The 27,244-nt window shown below is 36.4% G+C and overlaps 1 protein-coding gene across 1 annotated transcript in view; it reads right to left on the bottom strand.

Moving 5' to 3' along the window:
* RFX6 (regulatory factor X6) overlaps positions 1-26,478 on the bottom strand; it is a 55,140-nt gene extending 28,662 nt beyond the window's left edge. The window contains exons 1-6 of the mRNA XM_072776857.1: positions 26,236-26,478; positions 25,837-26,144; positions 22,755-22,878; positions 20,990-21,051; positions 10,156-10,233; positions 8,862-8,889 (exon numbers count right to left, since the gene is read on the bottom strand). Of these exons, the coding sequence (XP_072632958.1) occupies positions 8,862-8,889; positions 10,156-10,233; positions 20,990-21,051; positions 22,755-22,878; positions 25,837-26,144; positions 26,236-26,478 (843 nt within the window). The remainder of the gene's footprint in view (positions 1-8,861; positions 8,890-10,155; positions 10,234-20,989; positions 21,052-22,754; positions 22,879-25,836; positions 26,145-26,235) is intronic.
* Between the last annotated feature and the right edge of the window lie 766 nt (positions 26,479-27,244).

Raw genomic sequence — 27,244 nt, 5'->3', positions numbered from 1 at the left:
GAGGTGCCATTTTATACCATGGGATTGGCAAGAAATAAAATGTCATTCAAGGCCAAGTATCAGTGAAAAAGTGGAACAAAAGGCATGCTCACACACAACTGGACAGACAGAAATTAATGCAACCATTTTGGAAAACAACTTGATCTTAACCAGTCAAGTCACACATAAGCATACCCTAGAACCTAGAATTCCACTTCTGCACATGTGTACCTGGAGGACATTCATAGGAATATTGTTTTTCAGCAAAGAATAAATAAATAAATAAATAAATAAATAAATAAATAAATAAATAATAAATCCATCAAGAATGGAATGAATAAACGCATTGTGATATTTTCATACAGTGGAATATTATAAGCAGTACAAATAAAGGTGTTAAAACTACATATACAGCAACATTGATGAATCACAAAATCTAATGCTGAGAGAAACCAGAAAGTCATCAAAAAATGAATCCATTCTATGTAGGGTAAATAATAAACAATGCATTGGTAATAATAAACTGGGCAGTAATGAACAATACATAGACCTATCCACCACTTATAAGTAGACAGCTCAGTGGTATGAAGTGCATTCATATTATTCTGTAGCCATAACCACATTGTTTAGGTATATATTCATAAACAATCAACTTTAAGGAAAAATGAAAAGAATGATTAACACCCAATGGTGGAGAGAGGTAACTTTTTCTAGGCAGGGAGTGAGATCTGATCCGGGTAGGGGTACAGAGAACTTCTTTCTGTTAAACTGTGTGGTAGGTCTTGAGTTTTTAATCTTATGGTTATTTTTTAAATGCATGTGTTATGAACAATATACTTCCCAATAAAAAAAATGTTAGAGTGCTAAGGAAACACATATTAAAGAACAAAGTATGTTATATGTCTTTTATTTAAATATCTATTTGAAACTCTCATCTTGATAAATAGTAGTTTTGTGTAATAGAAATATATGACCACATGTGGAACACCAACAGGAAGCAAAAATGCCCACAGAAAAAATTTTTGATTAAACATGTTGGATACGTTAACAATCATCTGCAAAGTTGGGACAAATCAAATAATAATATGCTTGTGTAGAACATGTGGCACAAAAAAGAAAGGAATGACTGATAAGCTGGGGGGGGGAAGCAAAACATGATCATCTTAATTACACTAATATGTTTGCAATTTTAATTGCACTAAAATTGGTGCCAGGTCATAGGCCAGCTACGGAGGTCCTGGGGTGTGTGTTGGGTGGGGGAGGGTTCCCCTCATCTGATGACTTCAGTACTCTTGAGTAAACTATTAAAAATCTTATTTCCAAAAGAAAACAAGAAGAAACCTACAGAAGAGAAACAATATGATTAGAAGGCAAGAGAGTCTGATTTATGAGGAAAGATTAAAGGCTTTAAGCAGCACAGTTTGGCTAAGTGATGACTAAAAGAGAGCATGATAACACTCTGCAAATATTTGCAAAGCATATACCAAGGAGGGAGGATTTGTTATTTATCTTGGTACAAAGTTGTTAAACTGGCCATGAATGGTCCATGCTAAGGAGGAGGAAATTCAGGCTATCGGGGATACTTCCTGGTTGAAATGTACAAAATCAAGGGCCTGACTCCCTAAGAAATAATGGCAACTTCACAACTAGAGCTAGTTAAAACAAAATTCGGCTCACACTAGGAGATTCACGGGAAAAGAAAGGCTCTCTTTGATCAGGACAAGGTATTGAGAGTAGGTTTTGTTAGTTTTACTCCTGAGGATTAAAGGACTCTGAAACATTCTCTAAGACATTTCTGAAATTTGAACCACTACACTGACGAATAAAAATGTAAAATAATCAAAATTCATACCCGTAACGGATAATTACTCTTACCATCCTCTTCCTGTCTTTTTTGCTTTGCTTTTCTTGATTTTTTTTTTACCATCCTCTTCCTTTTTTGTTTTGCTTTTCTTGTTTTTTTTTTTTTCATTTTTTCTTTTATATTACAAACTATTTAAAACTTGAAAAAGGTGTAGGTAAAAAGTAATAAAAAGTCATGTACTAACTAGCCTGGTTGAGACATTACATATTTGAAATATTGAAGCAGACTCTGTAGCCCTCCTAATCTTCTTCCCTTCCTTCCCCACAAGAAATAATGTTCTTCATTTAGTTTATATCATTCCTATTGAACCTCTAAAAACTTATCTCCTATGTAAATGCTCTTAAGCAATATATGCTATTGCTTTAAAACTGGTACCACACAGCATATAGTCTACATTTAATGAGTTTTTTTCATTCAACTGTAGATTTTTAAGATGAATCTAATTTGATTCTTATCCTATAGTATATTCATTTCCAAAGCACTGTAGTATTACCTTGTATAAATACATTACCATTTATTCTCTCATTATATCATAATGGACATTTTCCAGCATTCTGAGATTACAACCAATACTCCCATGTGCCTGCTTGGGCACAGTGTGAAGGTTTCTGTAGAAATGCAGTCATAAGATGTGCACAGGGAACCCTGGGTGGCGCAGCGGTTTAGCGCCTGCCTTTGGCCCAGGGCGCGATCCTGGAGACCTGGGATCGAATCCCACGTCGGGCTCCCGGTGCATGGAGCCTGCTTCTCCCTCTGCCTGTGTCTCTGCCTCTCTCTCTCTCTCTCTGTGATGTGACTATCATAAATAAATAAAAATTAAAAAAAAAGATGTGCACACCTTCACCTTTACTAGTGACTGTCCTTCCTACTGTTCATGAGAGTTCCTTTGCTCCACACTGCTAGCCGCACTTATTTTCAGACTTTTTAACTGCTGTTATTCCAATAATAGTGAAATGATTATTCATTATGGTTTTAATTTGCATTTCCCTGATTGAAGTTTAAAATCTCCCTGATGAAGCTGAGTGCTTTTCATATGTTTATTAGCAAGAATGACACTCAAAATATTTGTTGACCATGCGTTACAAACCTTGGTCAATCAGAAGGGGCGCATGAACACCAATACTATTTCTGGTTATTCTTTTTCATCCTGTGTGAATTACAGGATCATATAGCAGGCTATATTTCCACTGAGGTGTCTTTTTATCACAGAGTTGAATATTTTATGTATTCTAAAACAGTGCTGTCCAACAGAACTTTCCATGATGATGAAAATTTTCTGTCTCTGCAATGTCCAATACCGTATGCGGTTATTAGGGACTTGAAATGTAACTAATATGGTAGAGGAACTGAATATTTTATGTAATTAATAGCTACATGGGGCTACTATTTTACACAGCAGAGTTATACGTATTAATCCTGTCACTCATCTATGACATATAAATATCCAGCTTCATTTACATTTTCAAAGCCATAAATACATATATTTGCTTTTGTGTCCTCTTTTCTTCCTAATTAACAATTTCTGTGTTATTTAAAAAGACTCTTAATAAATGACATAATATTCAGTCCCATAAAAGTCCTATAAATACTGTAGCCATTTCTTTATTAGTAGTCATTTAGGTTGTACACAGTTTTTCATGGTAGCCAATTACAATTATTGTGCAATATTTTGTAAGCATTTTCTGTTACTTTATGTGAGATTCATACAAAAGTGAATCTGTGGGAGAAAGAGTATGAGCACTTTAAGGGCTTGCTACAGGCCTTCCAACTATTTTCCAGAGAGTTTGTTCAGTGTTCACCAGAAGGATATGAAAGAGTTTATCTCACCAGACCTTCACAGGCATCATAATAATTTCTTAATATCTGATAATTGTATAATTTAAAATGTAATTTTAAAATTATTTGGCAGTCCATTTTTTCATGCATTTATTGGCTTTTCTTCCTTAGGTGTATTTTCTTTTCTTTTTTTTTTAATTTTTTTTCTTAGGTGTATTTTCTATTCATGTCTTTTACTATTTCTTGCCTTCATATTTTTCTATAAATTCATAGAATTTCCTTATTTAGTGGAAGTATTATCTCATTGTCGTATTTGCTGAAAACATTCTCTCCAGTCTTTCTTTTGACTTCAAATTTTATATATGATGCTTTTGATACAAAGTAGTTTTCAATTTCTCCATTTTATATTTTTCTTTTGGAATTTCTTAAATTGTTTCTATCTTAGAATATCATTACCCATCAGAAATGAAGTAGATATAAGTGTTCCCAGGTATTGTTTTTATATTAATAATTTAAATGAAATTCAATAATTTATATGAAATTCATACAAGTTATAAGTTTTTTTCCATAATGTAGAATTTAGATGGGATGGATCCATTTGATTGTACATTAAATTCTTCTGTATACTAGGGTTTTTTTCAGGTATCTAATCTCTGTCATAGATTTGTTTCACCTACAATTAAGTCTATATCAAAGTGTCATAATATTTTGATATCTACCAGACAAGTCCCTTTAGACTATTCCTGTTTACATTTCTCTTAACTATTACTTTATGTATATTCTTCTAGATCAAGTATACAGACATTTTAATCATTTCCAGAAGTTAGTTACCCACTCAAAATTTTATTGGGGTATTATATGTCTATATTAATATAGGAAGAATTAGCATGTTTATAATATCTAGCATACTTATCCAGGCACGTGGTATTTCTTTTCACTTAAAATTTCCATTTAAAATGAAAATTTTCTGCACAGTCAAGGAAACAATCAACTAAACTAAAAGGCAACCTACTGATTGGGGGAAGACATGTGCAAATAACATATCTAATAGTTAGTATCCAAAATATATAAAGAACTGATACAACTCAATATCCAAAAAGAAAAATCCAATTTATAAATGGGCAGAAGACATGAACAGACATTTCTCCAAAGAAGACATGCAGATAGCCAACAACACACGAAAATTTGCTCAACATCTCATACTCAGAGAGATGCAAATCAAAATTACTATGAAATATCACCTCACACCTTTTAGAATGGCTAAAATCAAAAACACAAACAAGTGCTGGCAAGGATGTGGAGGAGGAAAAAAACCTTTGCACTGTTGGTAGGAATGCAAACTGGTGCCACCACTGGAAAACTGCATGGAGATTGCTCAAAAGATTAAAAATAGAACTATCTTACTATCCAGAAATTGCACTACTGAGTATTTACCCCCAAAATACAAAAACAGTAATTTAAAGGGACACATGCACCCTTATGTATATTTTACCTTTATTTACAATAGCCAAACTACGAAAACAGCCCAAGTGCCTATCAATAGATGAATGGATAAAGAAAATATGGAAATATATCATATATCCATGTATCTATCCATAGCTCCATGATTAAAAAATAGTTTTAGAACATAAATAAATAAAATTTTCTTTTATGCCTGTATTTTTTTAAATAGGTAATATGCTTCTCTTATTATGGTTTTGCATTTCTGCTGGTTCCTGCAATTTAATTTTATAATGTCTTACTTTTCTTGTTTTTAACAGAGACTGTGCCCCCTGCACCCCCTTAGTAGGAGATCTGTGAGAAAATTAAATACGACAGAAAAGGATTTAAATGATCATTTTCAGAATTTTCCGAAGGACAGCACTTAGCCAGTACCATTCCATTTTGCCTAAAAGAGCTGGTGCCTTACATACATTCAATCCTTACATACAATGAGTCCCTTGGGATACATCTCTGCAGACATCCTGACTGAGAAGAACTGGGACTTTCTTTAAGCTCTTCAAACTCTTTTTTCCCCCATGATTTTTACTCACTGCAGATGACCTAACTGATTAATAATACCTAAGAAAGAAATATAAAAGCACCAAACTATCTCACTGTCTTACCACTAAATCTACAAATCTACTTGCATCTGAACTTTTAACCCTTTCCTCTTTCCTGTTTTAATGAGAGAATTGTTCTTCTCTCTGGAGCCACTTCCTCTACTCGGAAGGTCTTCCCTGTGCCCCTCTTTGGTGACCCTGTGCTCTCAGCTTTCTCCTCTCTTTTGTATGTCCATTCTCTACTCTCTACTGAATCTTTTCTACCAACATTCGAATGATAGTCCAATCATCCTTTAAAACTAAATTTCAGGTCCTCCTCCAACTATTACCCTCAACTTGACTAAATTTTCTACATTCACTGATACTTCCCAGTCACTTCACAAACCAATCAAACCCTAGCTCTCCACTGAAAATGTTCTTCCTAAAGTCATTAATTATCTCCACTTAAGTAATTCCATAGATCTTTTTCAGCCCTTATCTTGATGACTTTCTAGCACTTTTATAGCAGTGACCATTCCCTTCTGCTGAAAGCATTCTTTTCTCTTGCTTCAATGCCACTAAATTCCCCTCCTCTTCTTACTTCTTTGGGTTCTTTTCAATTATCTTACTAACCCTTATTTTTCTTCCCCACTTTTCACAACTCTTTTCTCATAGCCTATTCTGTTATCATTTAGTTTTTTCTTCCCTAGACACTTTTATCCATTACCATGGTTTCAATTCCCATCAAAGTAAATATCTAACTAAGTCCTCTTTTCCAGTCACATATATCCAGCTGCCCACTTCAAGTCTACACAGGATATTTCACAAGCACATCAAATATAATGAGTCCCAAATTGAACCCATCATTTTTCTATTTCTTCTACCTGCTTCTTTTCCAGTGTTTCCTAGCTAAAATCAGCCACTTCTCTCCATCCCTAGAGCTATTATCCTAGTCCAGATATTTTCTCATCCGGACTTATTTATGTATCTATAACATGATGCTCCTCTTGTTTGCTTTCCCATATGCCAGTGGTTGACATTTGGTAACATCAGAGACATTTTTGGTTGTCACAAGGGGAGGGTGTAGAATCTGGTGAATGGAAACCAGAGACACTGTATGTGGCTAAACATCCCACAATGTACAAGACATTCCCCACAACACAGAATTATATAGTCCAAAATGTCAGTAATACCAAGTCCAAGAAACCTTAACCTGTACTGTTACATCTATTCCATCCACTGTTCCGCTCTTCCCCAACTCCACTCCTCGAAGCTCTCACTTATTCAGTTCTTTCCCTAAATGTCACTTCCTATGGGAAACATCCTTAACCACTTCAAATGGATTAACACCCACGACACCCTTTGTAATTACATATAATTGCTTTTTAAGACATATTTTCCTGCTACTCTGTAAAAGAGAAAATCTATCCATTCACTATTTGTCCTCAACTACCTATTACCTAACTACCTCCTCAACTCCACATACCTATTGATTAATATCTTGCCCGTGAGTTTTAAAAAACAGAATTTTATTCAGAATTTTTTAAAAAGCAAATACATCTCTCAGCCTCACAATTCTTGTAAATTAGTATGCTAACACCTATTCTCCTTACCTTACAGTTATTAATGTTCAAATGAACTAAAGTATATGAAGGTTTACACTGAAAGTCTCACGTCCTGAGCAAAGTATGATGGGTGATCGCCCTAGGTACAAAATAATTTTTTAAAATTTCAGCTTTGTTTAACAAATATTCTATTTTCCTTTTTAAAGGTATTTAGAGTAGTTCTGAGCCGTTAGAAAGCCCTTGTGTTCATTTCTATAATCATAATAACAATACTCTATTATTGTTTTGGGTGTCTTTGGAAATAAAGCTGTGTAGCCTTAACAAAAATATTTTATTTTAAATTTATTAACAAAATCTGTACCTGAACTTGTGGTGTGCTCTTCTAAGGAGGAAACAGTACACTTAAGAAACATTTTTTTCTTTTATTCTGCAAAGTGAGCCTTCCCGTGGACAGGATGTAAGAGCTGATGGCTCACTAGTACCACCAGCCTCATCAAAGTGGTAGAAAGAACACCTGAGAGAAATTACTTAAATTCCCTATTGACATAAACTTCAGTCAACTGAAGTGTATTTCTAAGTCAATATTTTTGCACTTTCACAATTGTTTATCTAATAAAGAGCTATTATTTCATTGATAAAAAGAGCAATCTAGAGGATTTTATTATGTAATTAGCCATTAACTGTATTAAAAGCACTGGTGGGAAGAAATTGATCATTTCAAAGGGTTGGGGGCTTTATATTATTTCTTAAGATAATATGCTTGCATCATTTCACCAAACTAATGGGGCTACAATTTACCTCAGGTCCAGATTTACCACACAACACATTGCCATGTGCCCTTATTTCTGTGGCACCTCTTTTAATGATTAGATAACTTGAGGATAATGAAGGCCTTATCATGTGCCTAATTAGCCATGCAGTCCCTAATGGTAGTCTAACTCATTTATTTAGATAAAGTCAGTTTGCTGATCTGTTCCTTGGTTGGGGGTGGGGACAGGGAGGGGAGTCTAAGGAGAAAGTGTGTGTGTGTGTATGTGTGTGTGTGTGTGCGCACGCTAGAGACATGTACCCTTTCTCCCTAGCTCCCACCTCTGCCATCCACCCCATCCCCACATTGCAGAAGAGATCAGCAAACTGAGTACACACACACACACACACACACACACACACACTCACATACAAAATAGTTAAAACAAACCATAGCATAACATTTGGGCTTTTTGATAACTATTAAACCTTTAAGTTTTGTCTAAATGGGTATATTCCAAATACCAATTCCTTCCATATCCTCTCAGCTTTAGCTGTTCTGTTTATATTTAAATAGAAATGGACATTTCTTAGATCGGTAATGGTTTTTTTGTTTTTTGTTTTGTTTTGTTTTGTTTTTTGCAATCTCTTAAGTAGCTGATATTAGGTAAGAATAATTGAGAAATTACCCTTCCTAGGCTAATTGGAAATTGTTCAGTCGGTCCATATAAAGAAACACCAGTTGCCACAAATCTAACTTAGCTCTGTCCGAGATTCTCAATCACTCAATGGGCAACTAGTAAATTAACATTTATTTCTATATTTGTCCATGAGGATGGCTAGCACTTATTGTTTGGTTTGTAGTACATTTTATGGCAGACACAAAATAGAAATGAAAATAATTCTTACCTCATTCTTCAGCTTGCTTCCAGAAAACCTTAAAAATCAGTACATTTTCCATTAGTTAAAATATAAATATACAGTTATAGCAATCAAGGAAATGCAGAGGACCTACAAAAAGTGGTAACTTCATATCATGATTAGTGAAATAAACCTGGAGAAATCTGTTTGATTTTCAAAGAGACCCAAGCATCCTTCTCAACTTACTTAAAAAATAAGCTATTATGGGAAAGTAAAATGAAGAATACTTAAGGAAGTCAAATAGGATCTGAGGTAAGCAAAGAACACTTGATACTAAATATTCATTTTTGTTCCAGGCTGCATTTTCAGTTTATAGTGAGGATAGCCAGTAAGCTGCCATTATGTTCTTTATCATGTTTGAGTTCATCTTAGTAGGACTCAGGTAACTAAAATGATTTTTTTATACAAATTACTTTACTTTTCAAATTAATTTACTCTTTTGTGAGCTAAGAGCAGTTCTCAGTAAATCATACCATAAAGCCATCTCAGGTACAGATTTAATTATTCAGAATTCCAGTATTTAAAAATAATAATTGGATATTATCACTGGTTTTGTTGAATGTCACCCTACTTATCAATGACCTCCTCCTGATAGCTAATGGCAGATTAGAGTAGTGTGTTCTTTATACTCATTTTTGTTTTTCCTTTCACACAGACCCAAACAGGTCAGTAGCTTTATTTCACTTAAGGTAAGCTGGTATTCAAAGTATGGATAATTAGAGATAATTCATAATAATCTTTTCATCTTTGTAAGGTGCTGATCAAGCACAGATTTTTATTTTATTTTATTTTATTATTTTATTTTTAGTAGACTGCACACCCTATGTGGGGCTCAAATTCAGGACCCCAAGACCAAGAGTCACATGCTCTATCAACTGAGCCATCCAAGCACCCCAAGCACTTAGATTTTTTAAATAGCTTATTTCTTAGAGGAAAAAAAATGCATTTTCTACTTTACTTTATTGAGTCCAGCCTGAGAACAGACTCAGCCTTATGAGTAAATACTAATTTTAAAGCAATTCTGCTTCCTTGATTTCTCCTTTTCATCTTTCTGGGACTCCCTGTCCACTATTAATTTCTCACTAATGGTCACAAATTATATAAACTCCCCAGTAATCTAGACCATATCATTGTAAATGTCCATACACAGTTGAAATTAAGGGCTGATGCTTAAAAGTAAACATTTCAAAATAAGCAAAAATGAAAAAATATTTTATTCAATTGCTATTATACATAGTTAAAGAAATGCAGAGAACTTGTCTTGAAGAAAGTAGAACTCTACCTTGTCAGGCCCTTTCCAGAATAAACGGAGTGGTAATATGCACTGCTCTCTTTGATGCCAATCCCATAATAATGATACCTAGAGCAAGGACAGGAACCGGCTCTGTGTTAATGAAGTTTTTTGAAAGGGAAAAGGAAACTAAAGTATAGCCTAGGGAAAGCGCAAGCACTGCAACCCCTTGATCACCTTCCTTCCCTGATTTTTTTTCAAGTAGCACAATAATGTGCTAAATCCCTTTGATGGTCATTAGTCCTACTTGTGGTCATATTTCCGGCTTTAGGGTTAAAACAGGAGAATCGCCTACTGCCAATTGCCTTCTAATCCCTAAAATATGAGATTTCAAAGACCAAAAAATTGTCAATGTAGGCATCTAAATGTAACCACTTAAATTTGTAAATGTCAACATTGGGTCCAAGTATACCAAGTGTCTATCTGCAAATGGCTCCTTCAATTTGAATGTAGTCAACTGAATGAAAAAATGATAGGTTTCCTTTACAGTATATTTATTGGATGGAGAAAATACTATGACCTTGTTTGGAGGAAGATATCAATGTCATGCATAGAAATGTGTGTGAAGCATGTGACCTTTCAAAAGTTCTTTTCCTCATGAGGAATGAGAAGCCCAATTCACTGTCATTATCATTTCAAACTTCTCTGCAACAATGAGGGGAAAATTCTGTCATGAATCAATTGAACTATGAGACATGGAATGTGACAGTGTTACAAATAATTTCTTATAAATGTGTGTATGGATCCTGAGCCCCAGACAAGTCTAGTATTTCATCAGTTCTGAAGTTGTAGCTCATTCTCCTAAGCTGCACACTTCTGACTTATTGCATACCCAAGTACAAATGCTACAACTATTGTACAAAAGTTCATCAAATAGTGGGGCTTAAAAAAAAAAATAGTGGGGCCTTTCAGTAAGAGTGCCCAACATCTGCTAACCTCCACCTTCACTCTCCTTCCCCACCCCTAACCCATGCAGAGCACTACCTGCTTGGCTACTTATTATTTCAATTTGCATTCATCTAAAACCAGACAAGGAATTAAATAAAAGCAAGTTAGGGGACTTTCATGGACTCCAGTGTAACCATATTTAAAACTTCATTACTTAGCATCATTATCTGAGTTTAAAGCAGACAAGATAGTGAAGGATCTAAGTTTCAAGGCCTCTCTTCTGATCTTAGCAATAAAGAAAAGAGTTGGCGAGTGAGTCTACCCCGAAACATTTTCAAGGCCCAGGACGAGAGTACAAATAAAAGTCCACATACCATATGTCTAAATATTTAAATATAAGTCAAGCTAACAAAGTGCTCAATAAAATCCCCCTATTCTCCTATCTTGACAATTTACCTCCATAGTGATCTGGTAGGTGGGTTTGAATTTAGAATTCTTCCACATGTGAACATGGTGGTGGGAGAAGAGCCACCCTCCACCCTTCTCTTCCCAGTCCCTGAGCTTCTTTTCACTGTGAGGAGCCTCTTGTGAACACACAGCCTCCATGTCCAAGATTGATCCAATTCCCCAGCTACCACCACCACCACCACTAAAGAACTACTACCTTCTGGTCACCTCTCAAATCTACGTATATTGGTGGAGCACAGCACCCTTCTCAGGATGAATTGGGGAAGAGTCCCTTATAGGAGGGAGAAGGTAGGCCTGGGGGTGTTTGGACAGAGAATTCTGGGGGCCCTAGGACTTGCAATGTGGGATAGAAGGAGACTGTGGTCTTTTGGTGGACACATTTACTCAGGCTTTCAACTCCTTGTTTCCTGGGGAAGAGAACACCTGGAGGCCCAAAATGAAGGCTTTTAAAGTATGAGAACCAGAGATAGGTTCCCTCCCACTGAGTTCTAAGGGCAGAGAAGTCACCTCTAATGACCCTGAGATACTTAAGATGGAGAGGAAAGAGTTTTAAAATATCAAAACAAAAAATTACATATATTATGATAAATGTTTTCAGGAAGAGCTGTTATATTTGAGAAATGGTAAGGAGGGATGATCAAGGTACATGGAGATACTTTATTGCTGCACACTGGGAACACATTTTTTTTAAAGATTTTATTTATTTATTTGAGAGAGAGAGAGAGAGAGAGCAAGAGAGCAAGAACAAACAGGAGGAGAAGCAGAGGGAGAGGGAAAAGCGACTCCCTTGCTGAGCAGGGAGTCCAACGTGGGGCTCAATCCCAGGACCTTGGGGTTATGACCTGAGCTGAAGGCAGACCCTCAACCAACTGAGCCACCCAGGCACTCCTGGGAACAAGTTTCCAATGCAAGGACAATAAGCAGTTGTCAACCTGAGCAGAGGAGGTTTATAACTGCTCCAGTTTTACAGTACAGAAAATATTTCAATAGTAGATGAGGAAAACAGAACCCCTAAGGTAGATTAGAACAAAGGGGGAAATGAAGAAAGCACAAAATTTTTCTTTTAAAATTTATTTTAAATTAATTAATTTCTTTAAATTTTGGAACAAAGACATCAGAGGGAATGTCTTTGTATTAGAAGAAATAAAACAAGAGATTGAGAATAAGGGGATCTATTACAATGGAAATATATTGTAATTTCATGTTCTCCAGCAAAGTTTTCTATTTAATCTATAGATGCTAGAGTTTAAATAGCTAAATTTTAACCACTTGCCAAAGCAATGTATGTTAAGCATTGCTTTAAAAGTTGATAATTTTCTTTTATTTTGATCTTCTTGTTTCTCATCTATAATCCTTTTTACAGCATGTAGATAATGTTATACCATGATAAGATGGTTTGTCATGCAGATTTGAGAAGAAATTCATTGCCTGGTGGTAGACAAAAATCATAGGACAAGTCCAAAGGATGACCAGGAGTTCAACAAATATTAGAAGACATACTGTGCCCTGACAACTATGCTAGATGTCACTACAATGAAAAAACAGACGTGGAGAATCAAATCAGGAATGTGCTTCTGAATTCACCCCTGTTTATGGCTTCCTGAGCCAGACCACTTGCCAGTCATGGAACAGTGACCACACTGACCAGTACTAAGGCATATTTTACTTCCATTTTCTAAAATCATCTTATGATCACTTTTTGTAAAAACTGCAACATCCTTTAGGACTCAATAATATTGACTAATACGAACTTGTAAATTTTTTCTTATGACTTTTAAGGAAAGGTTGTTCTCATTACACAATTCATTTGCTTCTTATTTTTCTAAAATGATTGTATTATTTTGCCCCCTCCTTTCCAATCATTAGGGAAAAACATCTTTAAAACTGGAAGGATATAACGCTTCCAACTACCTTCAGAGTTAAGATTTTATACCTTCCTATCCCTGGGGCCCCAATTCCAGCAAAAGAAAATCCTTTTCAAATAGTGTATTTTATTCACAGGCCAAATGTAAATGACACTATCAACCCAGACACAACTGAGCACTTTTGTTTCAACTGACCATGTTGCCTCCATACTTAAGAAGCAAAGGATATTATATCTTTTATATAATTTTGTATCTCAAGTTTATTTGTCATTAGAAATTCTTAAGTGAAAATGTTTTGAGTACATTTGCATTCAGCATAAACGCTGTCTTCTAGCTCAGCATAAATCATATTAAGCAAGCATTGATAACAGGAATCGCTAGGACCTATAGCACTAATTTGGATTTTTCATATTTGATAATCCATATATAAACAAAGATTCCTTCTAGAATGTAAGCTCCCTATTATAGGAAATCAATAAACATTTGTTGAATAGATAAATAACACGAAAAAAGTGAAAAATAACAATGTGTCATAAAGAAAACTTTATAAACAGCAATTCTTAATTAAGGCCATGCATATAGTATGATATATTCAAATATAATAGCACAACTTTAAATTTGGTAGAGATTAAAGGATTTCTTGTCGAACATGTTGTAAGGAAATAACTCCTTTAACCCTACCATGAGCACTGTATAAACTCACCTATTACTGTCACAATGACTTGCTCTCCATAAATAATGTGTTTTCTCTCCTCGGCACCCTTACTTTAATTCTTCATTGGGAATGCCCTTCTTCCTTTCTTTCCTTGTTTCCCGCTCATATCTTAGGCCATATCTTTAATGCATGAAGCTTGCTTGGTTTCTCAGACAAATCTCATCACTCTGTCCTTTAAACTCCTTTCTTGGTCATTTATCTTATGTAGCTTTATACCTCATACCCCTAGTGTGTGGATACATGGTTTACCTCACCCACTAAACTATAAGGTGCAGAGGAAGAGAGCTGGATATTTTCCTTCATTGATTTCCTCCTTAGAAATTACTGTATAGAAAAATCTTCACGTATTGGGTGAATCAATGACTCCTGCTAGAAATTTAGACACTGATAAAACACAAATTCCCTTAAAGCCAATAGTTTCAATAACTGCCTGGTAGCACTATGCTTTTCCAGGTTACCAGTAAAATATTAGAGCTGAACAAAAGTTGTATAGCTAAGCCATGTATACCAAGGGCATGAAATCGGTGTATTTAAGTAGAATGACTGTTGCTAGGAATAGAAATTTTAATATTTTGCAATGATCATTGTAATGTTTTGGCACTGTTATATCTAGTTTCTTCTGGAACCAATAAAATAATCTTTCTCCCTTAATCTTCCTTTTAGTCTACTAGATACATGTTATCATTTGAGTGATGATTTAATGTCTTTGAGACCAGAGAAGAGATAATAAATGAGCAGCTCCTAACAGCTAAAGGTAAACCTCATAAAACTAGGGAGAGTAATTTCATGCAAAGTATACATGGGTTTTTCATCTCAATCTCATCACTTTACAACATTATTTTATTGTTAATATATTCCCCTAAAATGAATCTTGCTAGGAAATATTTGCCAGGAATATTCTAGTATAACAAAGACATATGGTTGGTGCATGTTAAACAAAAAGTAAGGTCTGTATAAGTGTGCAATAACTATTTTAATTTATATACCACTATCCAATGCCTGTTCTGTGGGTACTCTGAATAAGGATTCCCAATCATTTCACAGTTCTTTCTCCCAAATGACTCTTACCCATTTTTATTTAAAAAGATATGTGAAAAGTGCTTAAAAATCCTGGCTATGACTAGCTAATTTCTTTAAGAAAATGTTTGCATAATACAGGGACCTTTGTGACTATCGAACAAATTGTGTTCATTCATTAGTGTCAACCGTCCTTAGCCTTATATCAAATGACAGATACATTTACATTTTAGCAATAAAGATTTATTAATTAGTTTTTATATCCACATTTTAAAGTAAACATGTTATAAAATATAAAAGATTTTTAAAGGACAAATGAAATCATTGTTGCTCTTACTATTAAAATATTTGCATTGTGTCTAATACTTTTCTTCACTTGCTGATAAATTTCTACTTGCCCTAGTTCTTCTTTTCTAGTTCAATCATTATATAGAATTCCTGAAACATATGTTTCCACTGAGTTAGTAGCCCTGATGTTAGTTTACACTACACAAATGATCACTGATAAGGAAATGATGGGATTAAGCTGTTCAGGGACTTGCAATAACTTACTACGATAAGGGCAGCTGCCGTATCAGTTTTATTAACCCACTAAATCACTACTAATAAATAAGATAATAGCTTTTGTCCATCATGTCTGAAAACCAAGATTCGACTGATCAAAGTCTACAAGAAATTAAAATGTAACTTCTGATCAAACAGTCTACCGTGTACATGAAATCTGCTTGGTGGTCTTCACTGTGTTCCCCCCATCTTCTTCTGAGCTATTCTGAGCAATGGTGGGATAGAGGCTCTTTTTCTTCATCATTGTCTTCCTAAGGCCTCATCAGCACCAAGACACTCAATGAAATGCTTATTAAATAAATGAATATTAATAGTGGAAGTTTTTTTATAGCATATACCCTATCCTACTATTTGCACTTAAAAACTCTTTAGCACCCTGCTTTGTACACTGATAAAAATATGAATGGATTATTAATATAATCCATTTGTAACATGAAATAGGCAAAAATTTCTTTTCATTGGATGCTCTTTTGTGCTTCCACGATTTTCTTTCACTGTTACTTTTTCAAAATCCAAATTTAAAAATACTACACAGGAAAAAAAAAATCAGGTGTATATTTTGGTATCAGCAGTATACCAATACCAAAGAGAAGACAACAAAAAACTCAAAAGCCAAGTCAGTCTTTATATTGGTATTGAGAATGTGGCATTGGGGCTTCTTGGCAGCAGGGGGACGGTGACAGGGAAGGGACAGAGAGCTGAGCTGCTAAGGACCCTGCAAACTGACTGGCTTTGTCCCCAAAACACACTCAGGTTAGACGTCCTAGGGCAAGGCTTTCTGACCCCGGTGTTAAGTTTTAAAGACCTTTTCAGTAACCAGCAGCAGCAATGGCTTCTATTGTAAAACATCAGACCTGCCACTGGAAACAATTTATTCAATTTTTAGTTGTTTCTAATTTTGACAGCGCATGATATTGGTGATATTGGCTAATCTATGATATCTCCCTAGTGATTCTGTCTGTTTGGATTTTATGTTGTTTTTAATGTATGTTTTGTGTATTTTATCTCTTCCTTTTGGTCAAATTAATTTTTGCCTTATTTTATTTATTGCCTTTCATTCTTATGAGGGAAAGAAGTAGCACCTGTACAAAGATAAGTAGTGAGGACTGATCATTTTAATATCCAGTTACGTCAGAACTTAGAGAAACAAAACCTGGAAATAGACACAAAATTCACTCCTAGTTTGCAGATCCTACTAATCAATCACCTCTTTATCACAAAGATCAATGTTTCTCCAACTTTCGGATTTTGTACAGGGAGTAAAATTTGAAGGGTAACATTGTTCCATGAACCCTAAAGGCGTCTAAAGACAGTTTTAGAAACAATGGTGCTATCTTCTACCCAGAATACAGAAGAATCTTTTGAGTTAATCATGTCCTAAAATAAATTCTGTCTGTAAGACTCAAATGAAAAAAATGGACATACTCAAAATTCTATGACACTTTGACAAAAATTGAGAGCTTATGTTTTTAAATAACCATCATTAAGCAGTTATATAATGTTTATAGATTTTAATATATGATCCACAGAACTCAAAATAAAGTAATACTAAGCTTATTTATATTTTGGAAATAATTCAATAAATATTTAGTGATAGTATGTTAAGGCACTAGAATAAACAACTACTTCAATAAAATAAGTTTTACAAAATTAATGGTAAAATTCGGAGAAATTATAAATTTCTCTTTCTCCAAAATATGCTTACTTCTTCATTTATATTTCCGTGTTTCACCAATTGTTCATATTTCTATAAACATAAAAATATTTTCCTAAGATCTAAATTTTTGAAATACTAAATAGCCATTAGAAATGATGATTGTGAAGATAATACACTAACATAGAGAAATGTTTAGGACAAAAATTAAAGGCAGAAAGCATAATTATATTTGTGCCACAAATTTCCTTTACATAAAAACATAAATATCTCTAAATGTAAAATAACTTAAAATACCTTATGATTGAGGCCTCAGAAAATATTAGCTCTTTGAAGAAGAATCTATTAATAAGTTTTTAAAACAGAGTAGGCAACAGACAAAATATATACCTCAAAAAAATCAAAAGTTCAATTACTTTTTGATTACAACTACAATAATTGTTTTGTTGATATGACTGATATCAAAAAAAGTAGGATTTACTAGTTGACAAAGCACAAACTTTAGAGTCAGATAAACTTTGATTTAAATGCCAACATTGTTATTTTATAGCACATGTGTAGCTTTGGGCAAGTCAGTAATCTCTGAACTGCAGTCTCCTCACTTGTAAAACACAGCAGTTCCAATCTTGTATTGTCATTGTAAGGACTTGAGAGTGTGTGGTTGTGTGTGTGTGTGTGTGTGTGTGTGCATGTACAGTGCTCAATTAATAATGACTTTTAATTGCATTGCTGATTTTTGGATGGATTGAGAGATTAATTTCATATTATTAAGGACAGTCAGGTTGAAAGCATATTCATTTATCCATCCATTCCTATATTTCATCTCAATTTTCACAACAAACCTGTAAAACACATACCATGTACCCTCTACTGATGAAAAACTGAACAATTCAACTGGTATTACACAGTGACTATATATGATATGGGATTAAAGCTTAGATCTGTCCAACTCTAACCTGCCTGTTCCTAACTCTAGGCAACTTTTGGACATAAATAAAGACCGGAAAACTCTCTAAGAATAATGACATCAAAGCATTGCCAATTGCAAGATACACAAACTCTACATCTTGCCATATCCCTCTACATACTTACTTTACCTACAGAAAAATATTTTCCCCATGATATCAAAATACCAAAAATATAACAAGCAAGTTATAAGAAACAAATGGCATATCCGGAAGGTAAAAAAAATTTTTCAAATTATTAATGCTTTGCTCTTGGGCATATCTGCTCTTAGATACCAAACAAATTGCCTGAAGTTACCACATGTTGTTACATAAACCTAAACATCGGAGCCTCTCCGTGTCACAATGGACAGGGTTAATGATTTATCCCTAATCCTAAAGGCTCCTTCTAGGATTAATTGACTTTCTCTGCAGCCTGCCTGCCTTCCCTCTTGCAGATCCTGTGAAGAGGATTTCTCTGCATTGCTTTGCCTCTTTTTTCTACTATCTACTTCAAACACTATCTGATCTTTCCTCCACCTACACAATTCAGTAGGAATCAAAACTCAGTAGAAATCAGCCAGTTAAACTGATTCAACTTTGACAAACAAGTCCTGACTTGGTTAGAAGGAAAGGGCCAATTTAGTCATTTTCAATCTGGCATTTCATTCCTCTTTCTCAGACCACAGGTTGTTAACATGAATAAGGATCAATTAAATAAACTTTAATTGACAATTGATTATGTAGCCCACAACAGAAAGGATATGAAAATGAATGAGACAAAGTCTCTATCCTCAAAATACTATCTTTTGAGGGGAAGAAATAAGCTAATTTCACATTAAGATAGGTACCAATGAACTGCTGGGAGGGTACAAAGAAAGAGCCTACAAGAAATCAAAAGGTAAGTAAAAATTCAAAAGAGGGAGCTCATCAGACAGTCTTTTCAATGGATAAGCTTTCAACATACCAGTAGGGGAGAGGGCATCTTCCATGGAGGAAGACAGCATAGACAAATGAATGGCATTTGAGGGTGAAGAACAGGGTACTTGGCATTAATGCGGTGGGAACATAGGCTACACGCTGAGAAGGGAGAGTAGATAAGGTAGGCAAATGAATGGCACTAAGCCTTAATGGGCCTTGAATGTCAAAGTGAAAAATTTGTCATGAGCTGCTGAAAGTCTCTGAACATGACAGAGATATGATTGAACTAAAACTTTAGAAGGTTAGTTTGGAAAAATTGTATTGAATGGACTGGAAAGACAGAGGCATGGCTGTATTCTAAAAATGAGAATGGAGAGAGACCAATTCAAGAGAATTCATAAGGGAAGATTTATTTTTTCTGGCAAGTGACTAAGGCTGGGCTATCCACTAGGGTAGCTCCCAGTCACATGTGAGTATTGACCACTTGAAATGTGACTAATCTGAATTGAGATGCACGATGGGTCTCAAATACACCCTGGATCTCACACACTTACTAGGGGAGAAAAGGATGTAAAATAGCTCAATAATTTTAATTTTGATTCTATGGTGAAATGACAATTCCTTGGATATACTGGATTAAATAAAACATTAAAAGCAAAAAACATCTGTCCCTTTTTACTTTTTTAATGTGGCTACTAGAAGTTTTTGAATTAAATGTGTGGCTGCATTATATTTCATTGGGCAATGCTGAACTAGATGTTAGGACAGAAGACGCCACTGGAGGAGCTAGCCAACAAATGATAGAAGAGGGAGGAAGACCTGGCAGTGCTGCCACAGAGAATCCACAGGAGAAATTTTACACGTTGATTTATCTTAAGAGGGCACTGTCAGTAGGTTCACATGCTAGGCAGGTGCCAAGGAACATGAGTAACAGGAAAAATAAGCTATGGAGTTTTTGTCCAGGTAAAGAAATCGGCTAGGACACACAGGCCTGTGAAGAATGGTAAGGGAAGTGAGCAGAGCCACTTTCCAGGAACAGCAACGAGATGCAAAATAACAGAGCAATTGTGGATAGTACAGCGGGTTTGGAATAATCTTATTTTTATCAACATGAAAGAGTCCTGAATATGTTTGTAGGCAGAAGGAAAGGAAAAACGGGAAACACAGCAGACAGATGAATGAATGAATGAATGAATGAATGAGAAACTGTAAGTGGGGTTCCTACAGAGATTGCCACAAGAGAAAAGAAAATGTAAAGTTATCAAGAGAGAGAACTTACTTTGTTTATATTTACATTAAGAGGTGACCAAAGAAGTCATTTGTGCAGGTCATTTGTCTTGAAGGGAAAAGAAGAGGATATGAAGAAATTATCATCTGCAAAACTCAGAGGAAGAGCCTGAACCACACTTCAACTCCTGGCTTTGGCCTTACCTCTGAGAGTGCTGTGGGTTCCATCTGGCCACTTACTTAACCATAAACACTCCCCCTTCAGGACACTGGTGCCTTCGGTAGTGGCTTTAAGATTATGAAAAATGATTCATTTAAATCATTTTATCAGAAAAAATAACATACTGCGATTTTTCAGTAGAAATTTTGCTTTTTAAACATTATTCTAAAAGCCACTTTTTTTTTCTTTCTAGTTCTTACAGTTGGTAAAAATCTGCTTCATCAAGAAGAGAATACCTGATTCCATTCACTGATAAAGATAATCCTTATTTTACATGTGTCAATCCTCAGGTACAGGGTATCACATGTACAGATCTGATACATGCTCATCAGTGGGTCTTACTTTGAATGGCCTCTTGTTCCGAGTCGCCGAGTTGTCAAGAGGGGAAATTTCTGGCGAATTGTCTAAAAAGAAAGTCAATTAATTTAGTTTTTAGGAAGTGTGTGGTTCTATTGCAAGCAACTTGCAACTAGTTAATTGGAGAAAGTAAATGTTAAACTTTGAGCAAATATTTAGTCTGGATGAAGTAATATCATACATATTACTATATTGATAAGCAATAATACATCAGCAGAGGCAAGAAGATGCTTTTTGGATGAGATTATCTTACTGCTCTTGTCTCAACTTCCAAAGTGGATCATACTGGTATCTACTTTTGCTTAATGTTATGATCAAAGTAATTATTATCTTACTCATGTACTTAAAAGAAAAATTTGAGTACCTTTATAGTAATTTTATGCAGAGGTTTGCCACAATTAAATATCCATCTCCAACCATGAGAGAACACATGAAACATTCTCTATCTTACCAGATCTCCACAGCAGTGTTTTAAATTTTTTCCTATATTCCTTTCTCTACAGTTTACTAAAAATTAGCATGTGATTAAAGAACGAAATCTCTTCTACATGAAACAGGAAATTGTATGATCTCCTAAGGGCTCCATGGCAAACTTCTTGCATATGTTAACTTCTGGGGGACTGGTTCTGTAGTTTTAACCAGATTCCCAGAATCTGAGAAATCTGAGTCTGCTCCATGACTCCCCAAACAGTTAAGAATACTGCCATCAGGGGGACTTATTAAACAGCAGTGCTAAAATGAATGTTAGAATTTGTCTTACACAATTTCCTCATTTTAGGGAATGAGTGAACTGAGTTTTGAAATGGTTAAGTGCTTTTCAGAAGGTCTCACAATAAATTAGTCACTGGCTAGGCCAGAACCTATATCATGAGATTACCATGTACCCTATCACACTGACTCCCATAGGCAGATAGGTTCTCAAAATAAATTTATAAATTATTTATTTTCAAAAACTGAGAAGCCAGACTATAGTATTCATTATTTTCTGGACAATGAGTCCCTCTACAGGTTAGAATTTGGATTTCAGTTTACATGAGAGGCAATGTTTGAGACTTAAGCTTCCTATAGTTTTTCTAGGCTATTTATTGTAGGTTCTTAGCAGAGCATGAGAAGAATCACAAAGAACAAGGCTTTCCCAAGAGATTGTTTCCTGATTCTCAAAATAAGATCAACATACATAAATATAGTAATGCCAACTCTATAGATTCCCATCCTAACCATACAGGTTGGGCAGAAAGGAATGTTTTTAAATAAGCAATATTTAACCAATCCTCTTGCAACATCTTGGAGTTTGGGGTGTAAACATACTCAGTGAAATAGAGAATCATCAAGGGAACTATTTATGAAATGAAGTACAAATCTATTAAAAACCATATGGTTGGACTAGCTAAACAATAATCACGATTGTGGCATCAACAAGATACTTGTCACCTCTACTTAATTTTGCTTCTCAATACAGGCCATACCATGCTCTTTAATACATTTTTCTTTGAACTTTCTTTAATATTACATTAAATCTTCTGATAGCCAGGGTCCCAATGTTCAAAACACAAAGTAGCTCAAGGTAAAAACCTATAATAGGTAAAATCAAAATAAAACATAGAGTACACCCGTAAGAAATTTCATTTATGCTTATGAAACAAATTTCTCAATATTCTATAAGAAAACTTGCTCAGATGAATGTGTTTCTGCACCGTCTACCTGACATGACTTTAGTTGTAAAGTAGTATAGCCAATATATGTCATCTACCTTTCCAAAGGTGGCTGCACAGGCTGGCTCCAACTTCTCTTTCCTGCAGAAATCTAAATAGTGTGCATAAAGGATGCACCGTGGTAAGCAGACTCCTTCACATACGATGTAATTCTCTTCAAGCCTATAAAAAAGGGGGGGACAAAAAATTTGGTCAAACCTTTTCTTTATTTCTCCTTTCCTTTCTTCTTTCACATTGGCTTAATGATTGTTTTTGAATACAGACTCTTGCCTAAATGAGTTCATGGGTAGACATGAGTAAACTTCCTTTATTCTGGATATTATTAAGTCAGATCACAAGAACTAAGGTTAGAAGAGCAATGAACACCTGTTAGTGCAGTTAAAATACCATGGCTAACATAAAACCACTCCTGCCTGGTCTATATCCCAAAAAAACAGGTCTTAAGCTTATGGAAATCCTCACAATTCATTATGGTTTGCCCTGCGAGGTACAAACCATGAATGGTGAAACTGAAGATGATGTTTTTTTAAAAGCATATTCTCAACCCTAAATGACTACCAGGTTTCAAGCCAGCAAATGCCTACAACCTCCAACTTTCATTCATAAACTAGTTCTGAATCCTAAATGGTTAGGGAAGCATGATGATGCATTTATTGGCAAAATACCTAAGAGTAAACTCACTTCACTTAAGTCTGAAATGGTACTGGTCTATTTCTACTCCTATGCTTTTTGCTATATTCAGTACTATAACTACCTAAAATATACCATACACTTGAAACATAATGTACATCTCTAGAGACATTTACAAATATAACATTTATAAATTCAACTGTTGTAAATATAATCATGTAAATTTTGAAAATTTAGACCTAATTCTATTTACTTTGAATGTCTACAATTGCAATTAAACACAATTTATATACATGCAGTATATATTTAAGTGTTACAAATATCTGAACAGCAATCAAGAGCTCAGAACTTATAGATTGCATTCCCAGTTTTTCTAACAATTCAGTAGGTGATTTTGACTAAAATTTATGTATACCCTCTTTGTAAGTATAGTTAAATTATGATTTTACTGTATAGGAACAATGCAATATAGAGTATGCATTCAGATTAAAATTGAGTGCAACTATCCAAGATCTCTGATTTAACATATTTCCAAGATACAGAAGATAAAAGCTTAAAGTAATGTTCATCAGATATAAAGCATTAGCTGTCCATTTTTCTATGAAGAAGGAAAAAAAAAGAACCAAAAGCCAGTAAGATTTGCATCTATAAAACCAAGCATCTAGATGACAGTTGAAGTTACTCAGCCAGATTTTTCACTTCAATTTTCAGCTCTAATTTTTAACATCCCCAATAATCTACAAAACCCTAAGTGAAAATTCTCAAAATTCAAATATCTCACTTCATTTTTTAAAAACTATATGTAAGGGATCCCTGGGTGGCGCAGCGGTTTAGCGCCTGCCTTTGGCCCAGGGCGCGATCCTGGAGACCCGGGATCGAATCCCATATCGGGCTCCTGGTGCATGGAGCCTGCTTCTCTCTCTGCCTATGTCTCCGCCTCTCTCTCTCTCTCTCTCTCTCTCTGTGACTATCATAAATAAATTAAAAAAAAACTATATGTAAGACTCCTTTTTAGGAAAGGGTATGGAAAATTCAAACAAAATTACAGTATTTTATCATTTCAAAAAATATGAAATTCACTAAGAAAACATTCAACTATTTAAAATCATATTTTAACGGCATACATAAAATGTCAACTGTTCACCTGCTGTTTTGATGTTGTTGTAGCCACTGTCATTATCTTCAAAATACTAAATAATCTGAGCCATGACTACAATGCTAATTAGGGATATGATTTATTTTCTTTAATTACAGTGCAATCATATTTATGAAATAAAAAAACAAGTTTGTTTCCATTCACTTAATTTGAAATGAGAAACTGGAAGTGATCATTCAACAGCTCTCCATAACTTCTGCCCCAATTACCTGATAAAATAGTTGTATCCGAAGTATTCCAGATAATTAACTCAAATATTTACTGCTCCAGTGTATTTTTAACCAGTAAGTATGACATCAACTTCAATAGTTAAGCCATAACTTTAGAAGAATATTTGGTTTATATTTCAAATATTTGAAAAGGTTTAAGAATATAATCACAAAAATCCAGTATATGCAAATTATAACTCAATTGAAAATAAAATTTAACAGGTTTTTTGGTTAGTTTTTTGGATATTATTTTTCTTATTGTATTTTTCTAAGATTTAGATCATACTTTACATGTAAACATACAACTGATCAGTAAACAGACCTCTCAAATTATTTGCTTGTTATTTGTAATTTGGGAGGAAATTTACATTCCTATTTCTTCACACTATGTGGGGAAGCTTCGAGTTTTTACTTAGATCCCTCTTCCTTCTGGATAATATTACAAAATACTCTCTATATGTAGAGATCTTACTGATAAACTTGGTTTTAAAAAGATTTTCCACAAAATTGAGTTCATGATATTTCCCTGTAATAAATCATATATGACATGTGCCATAAAAATAGTTGAACATTTATTTAATAGTAATCTTTTAACCTATTTTTCGATGTCTTCTAGTTCAAACCTATTTCACCTAATGACCAATGCACAATTGTTAACTTGCCCTCATATGGATAAAGGCAATATTAAGATTCTTCCTCCTTAGAAGTTATTTTAAAGAATCAAGTTCTATAAACACAGCCCTACTGAATAACAAATATGTTAAGGACCAAATTGACTGTATGTTAAGCAAAAAAAAAAAAAAAAAAAAGTCATTAAAAAAAACATTCATTATTGCTGACATTTGACAAAATTATAGCTTGGGACAATAATGAACAAAGTGATGGGGTTTTGTACTGCAGATCGTTTTTCATCGATACCAGGATATGTCTCTATACCAAATATTCAGTGAAAAAAAGAAAGGATAAATTTCCTATTGGTATTTTAAACTTCCCCCAAAAAGTTTGAAGGAGGAGCAAATGGAGAAAAAGCAGATACTGAAGACTTTTTTTTTTTTTTTTTTTTTTTTAGGATACTGACTTTTGAAACTCAACAGGTGCTGAAGAGCACTCCTGCGGGGGTCTTACCACTGCAGGGTGAGCTGGGTCTGCTTCTTTTTATCCTTCATCATCTGCGTGATGGTTTTCTTCTGAGACAGGTGTAGATCGGCTGCTTTGGTTTTGCCGTCCTGATCCTCCGCATCCTCTTCTTCAGAGGAAAAGTTACCATTGCTCACATGCATTTCTGCTCGCGCGTTGCAAGGACGATAAAGAAAAATCAGAATGTAAAATCCAATCGAGTACCCCGGCGTGTGACGGGGTGGCCTGGGCGGGGGAGGGGGAGGAGGCGAGGGGGGTCGAGAGGAGGACGACGCAACACCTCTCGGAGTTAATTCCTAGTGGACAAACACTTTTCCTGGGGAAAATGCAAAGATCCGGGCTGCACGTCCTAGGCAAACGCGATGTTTGCGGGGCGCTCCCTTTTACTGCGGATGCGCTGCTTGGAATCGGGGCCGCGCACTCACCTGCCTTCACTCCCACGGGCGGCTCGGCCTCCTGCGCGGCGCCCCGCGGCCGCCCGGCCCCCGCCAGGTACCCCCTGGCCTCGGCGTGGACCAGCAAGCCCCTGCCCAGGAGCTGCGCGCAGCTCGCCCCCCGGGCCTCGGGCGACGCCTGGGGCGACGGCTGCGCCTGCAGGAGGGCGGCCTCCAGCTCCGGGACCTTGGCCATCGTCCGCGCCGCGGGACACCTGCGCACCCGCCGCTCGCGGAGCGCGGAGCCCGGGGCGCGGAGCCCGGGGCGGGGCGGGGCGGGGCGGGGCTGGGCCCGGCGGGGGCGGGGGCGGGGGCGGAGGGGGCGGAGGGGGCGGAGGTAGGCTGCGCTCGCGGCCGCTGGGACCCGGGGCCCGGCCGCCCTCCTGCCGCGTCGGGGGGCCCAGCCGAGGCTCGACTCGGACCTCGCGCCCCGCCCCCCCGGGGTCCCATCCCCGCGCCTCGCCCCCTCCTCCCTTTCTCACGTCCTGCGCGGGCCCCGGGGACTCCTGCGCACCCAGAGCTCCCCGAAAGGTGCGAGAAAACCCCAGGGTCCCGCCCGAGGGCAGAGCGGCTGCAGCGGCCGCACCCCTGCTCGGGGGCCCGCGCGCCTGGCGCTGCGGAGCGGGCGCAGCGGGACCCCGGGGCCGCGCTCGGGCTGTGACACCGACGCCGGGTCTGTGGATGCTCGGATCCCTCGGAGGGGGTGGTGGAGGCTCTCCCCAGACACCTGCGGACAGACCGCCCTGCCCCGGGGGGTGCCCAGGGCCTCGGGAGCCCGGGCCTCGCCTCTTTCCGGGAATCTAGCCTCGCAGCGTGGAGGAGACGATCCACTCGCTCCCTGCAGCACCTCGTGACTTAAAAAGCACCCCTGACAACCCCTCAACTAGTGTACCCAGGGGTGGGGCAACGGACCTCTGTCGAGATGCCAAATGCCAGATGAAATCGCGTATTTCATTTCCAAT

This window comes from Canis lupus, chromosome 1 (genome assembly GCF_048164855.1).
Source record: "Canis lupus baileyi chromosome 1, mCanLup2.hap1, whole genome shotgun sequence".
In the NCBI taxonomy this organism is placed as follows: Eukaryota; Metazoa; Chordata; class Mammalia; order Carnivora; family Canidae; genus Canis; species Canis lupus.
The sequence above is the reverse complement of the archived record's forward strand: the minus strand, read 5'-3'. Positions and strand labels throughout refer to the sequence as shown.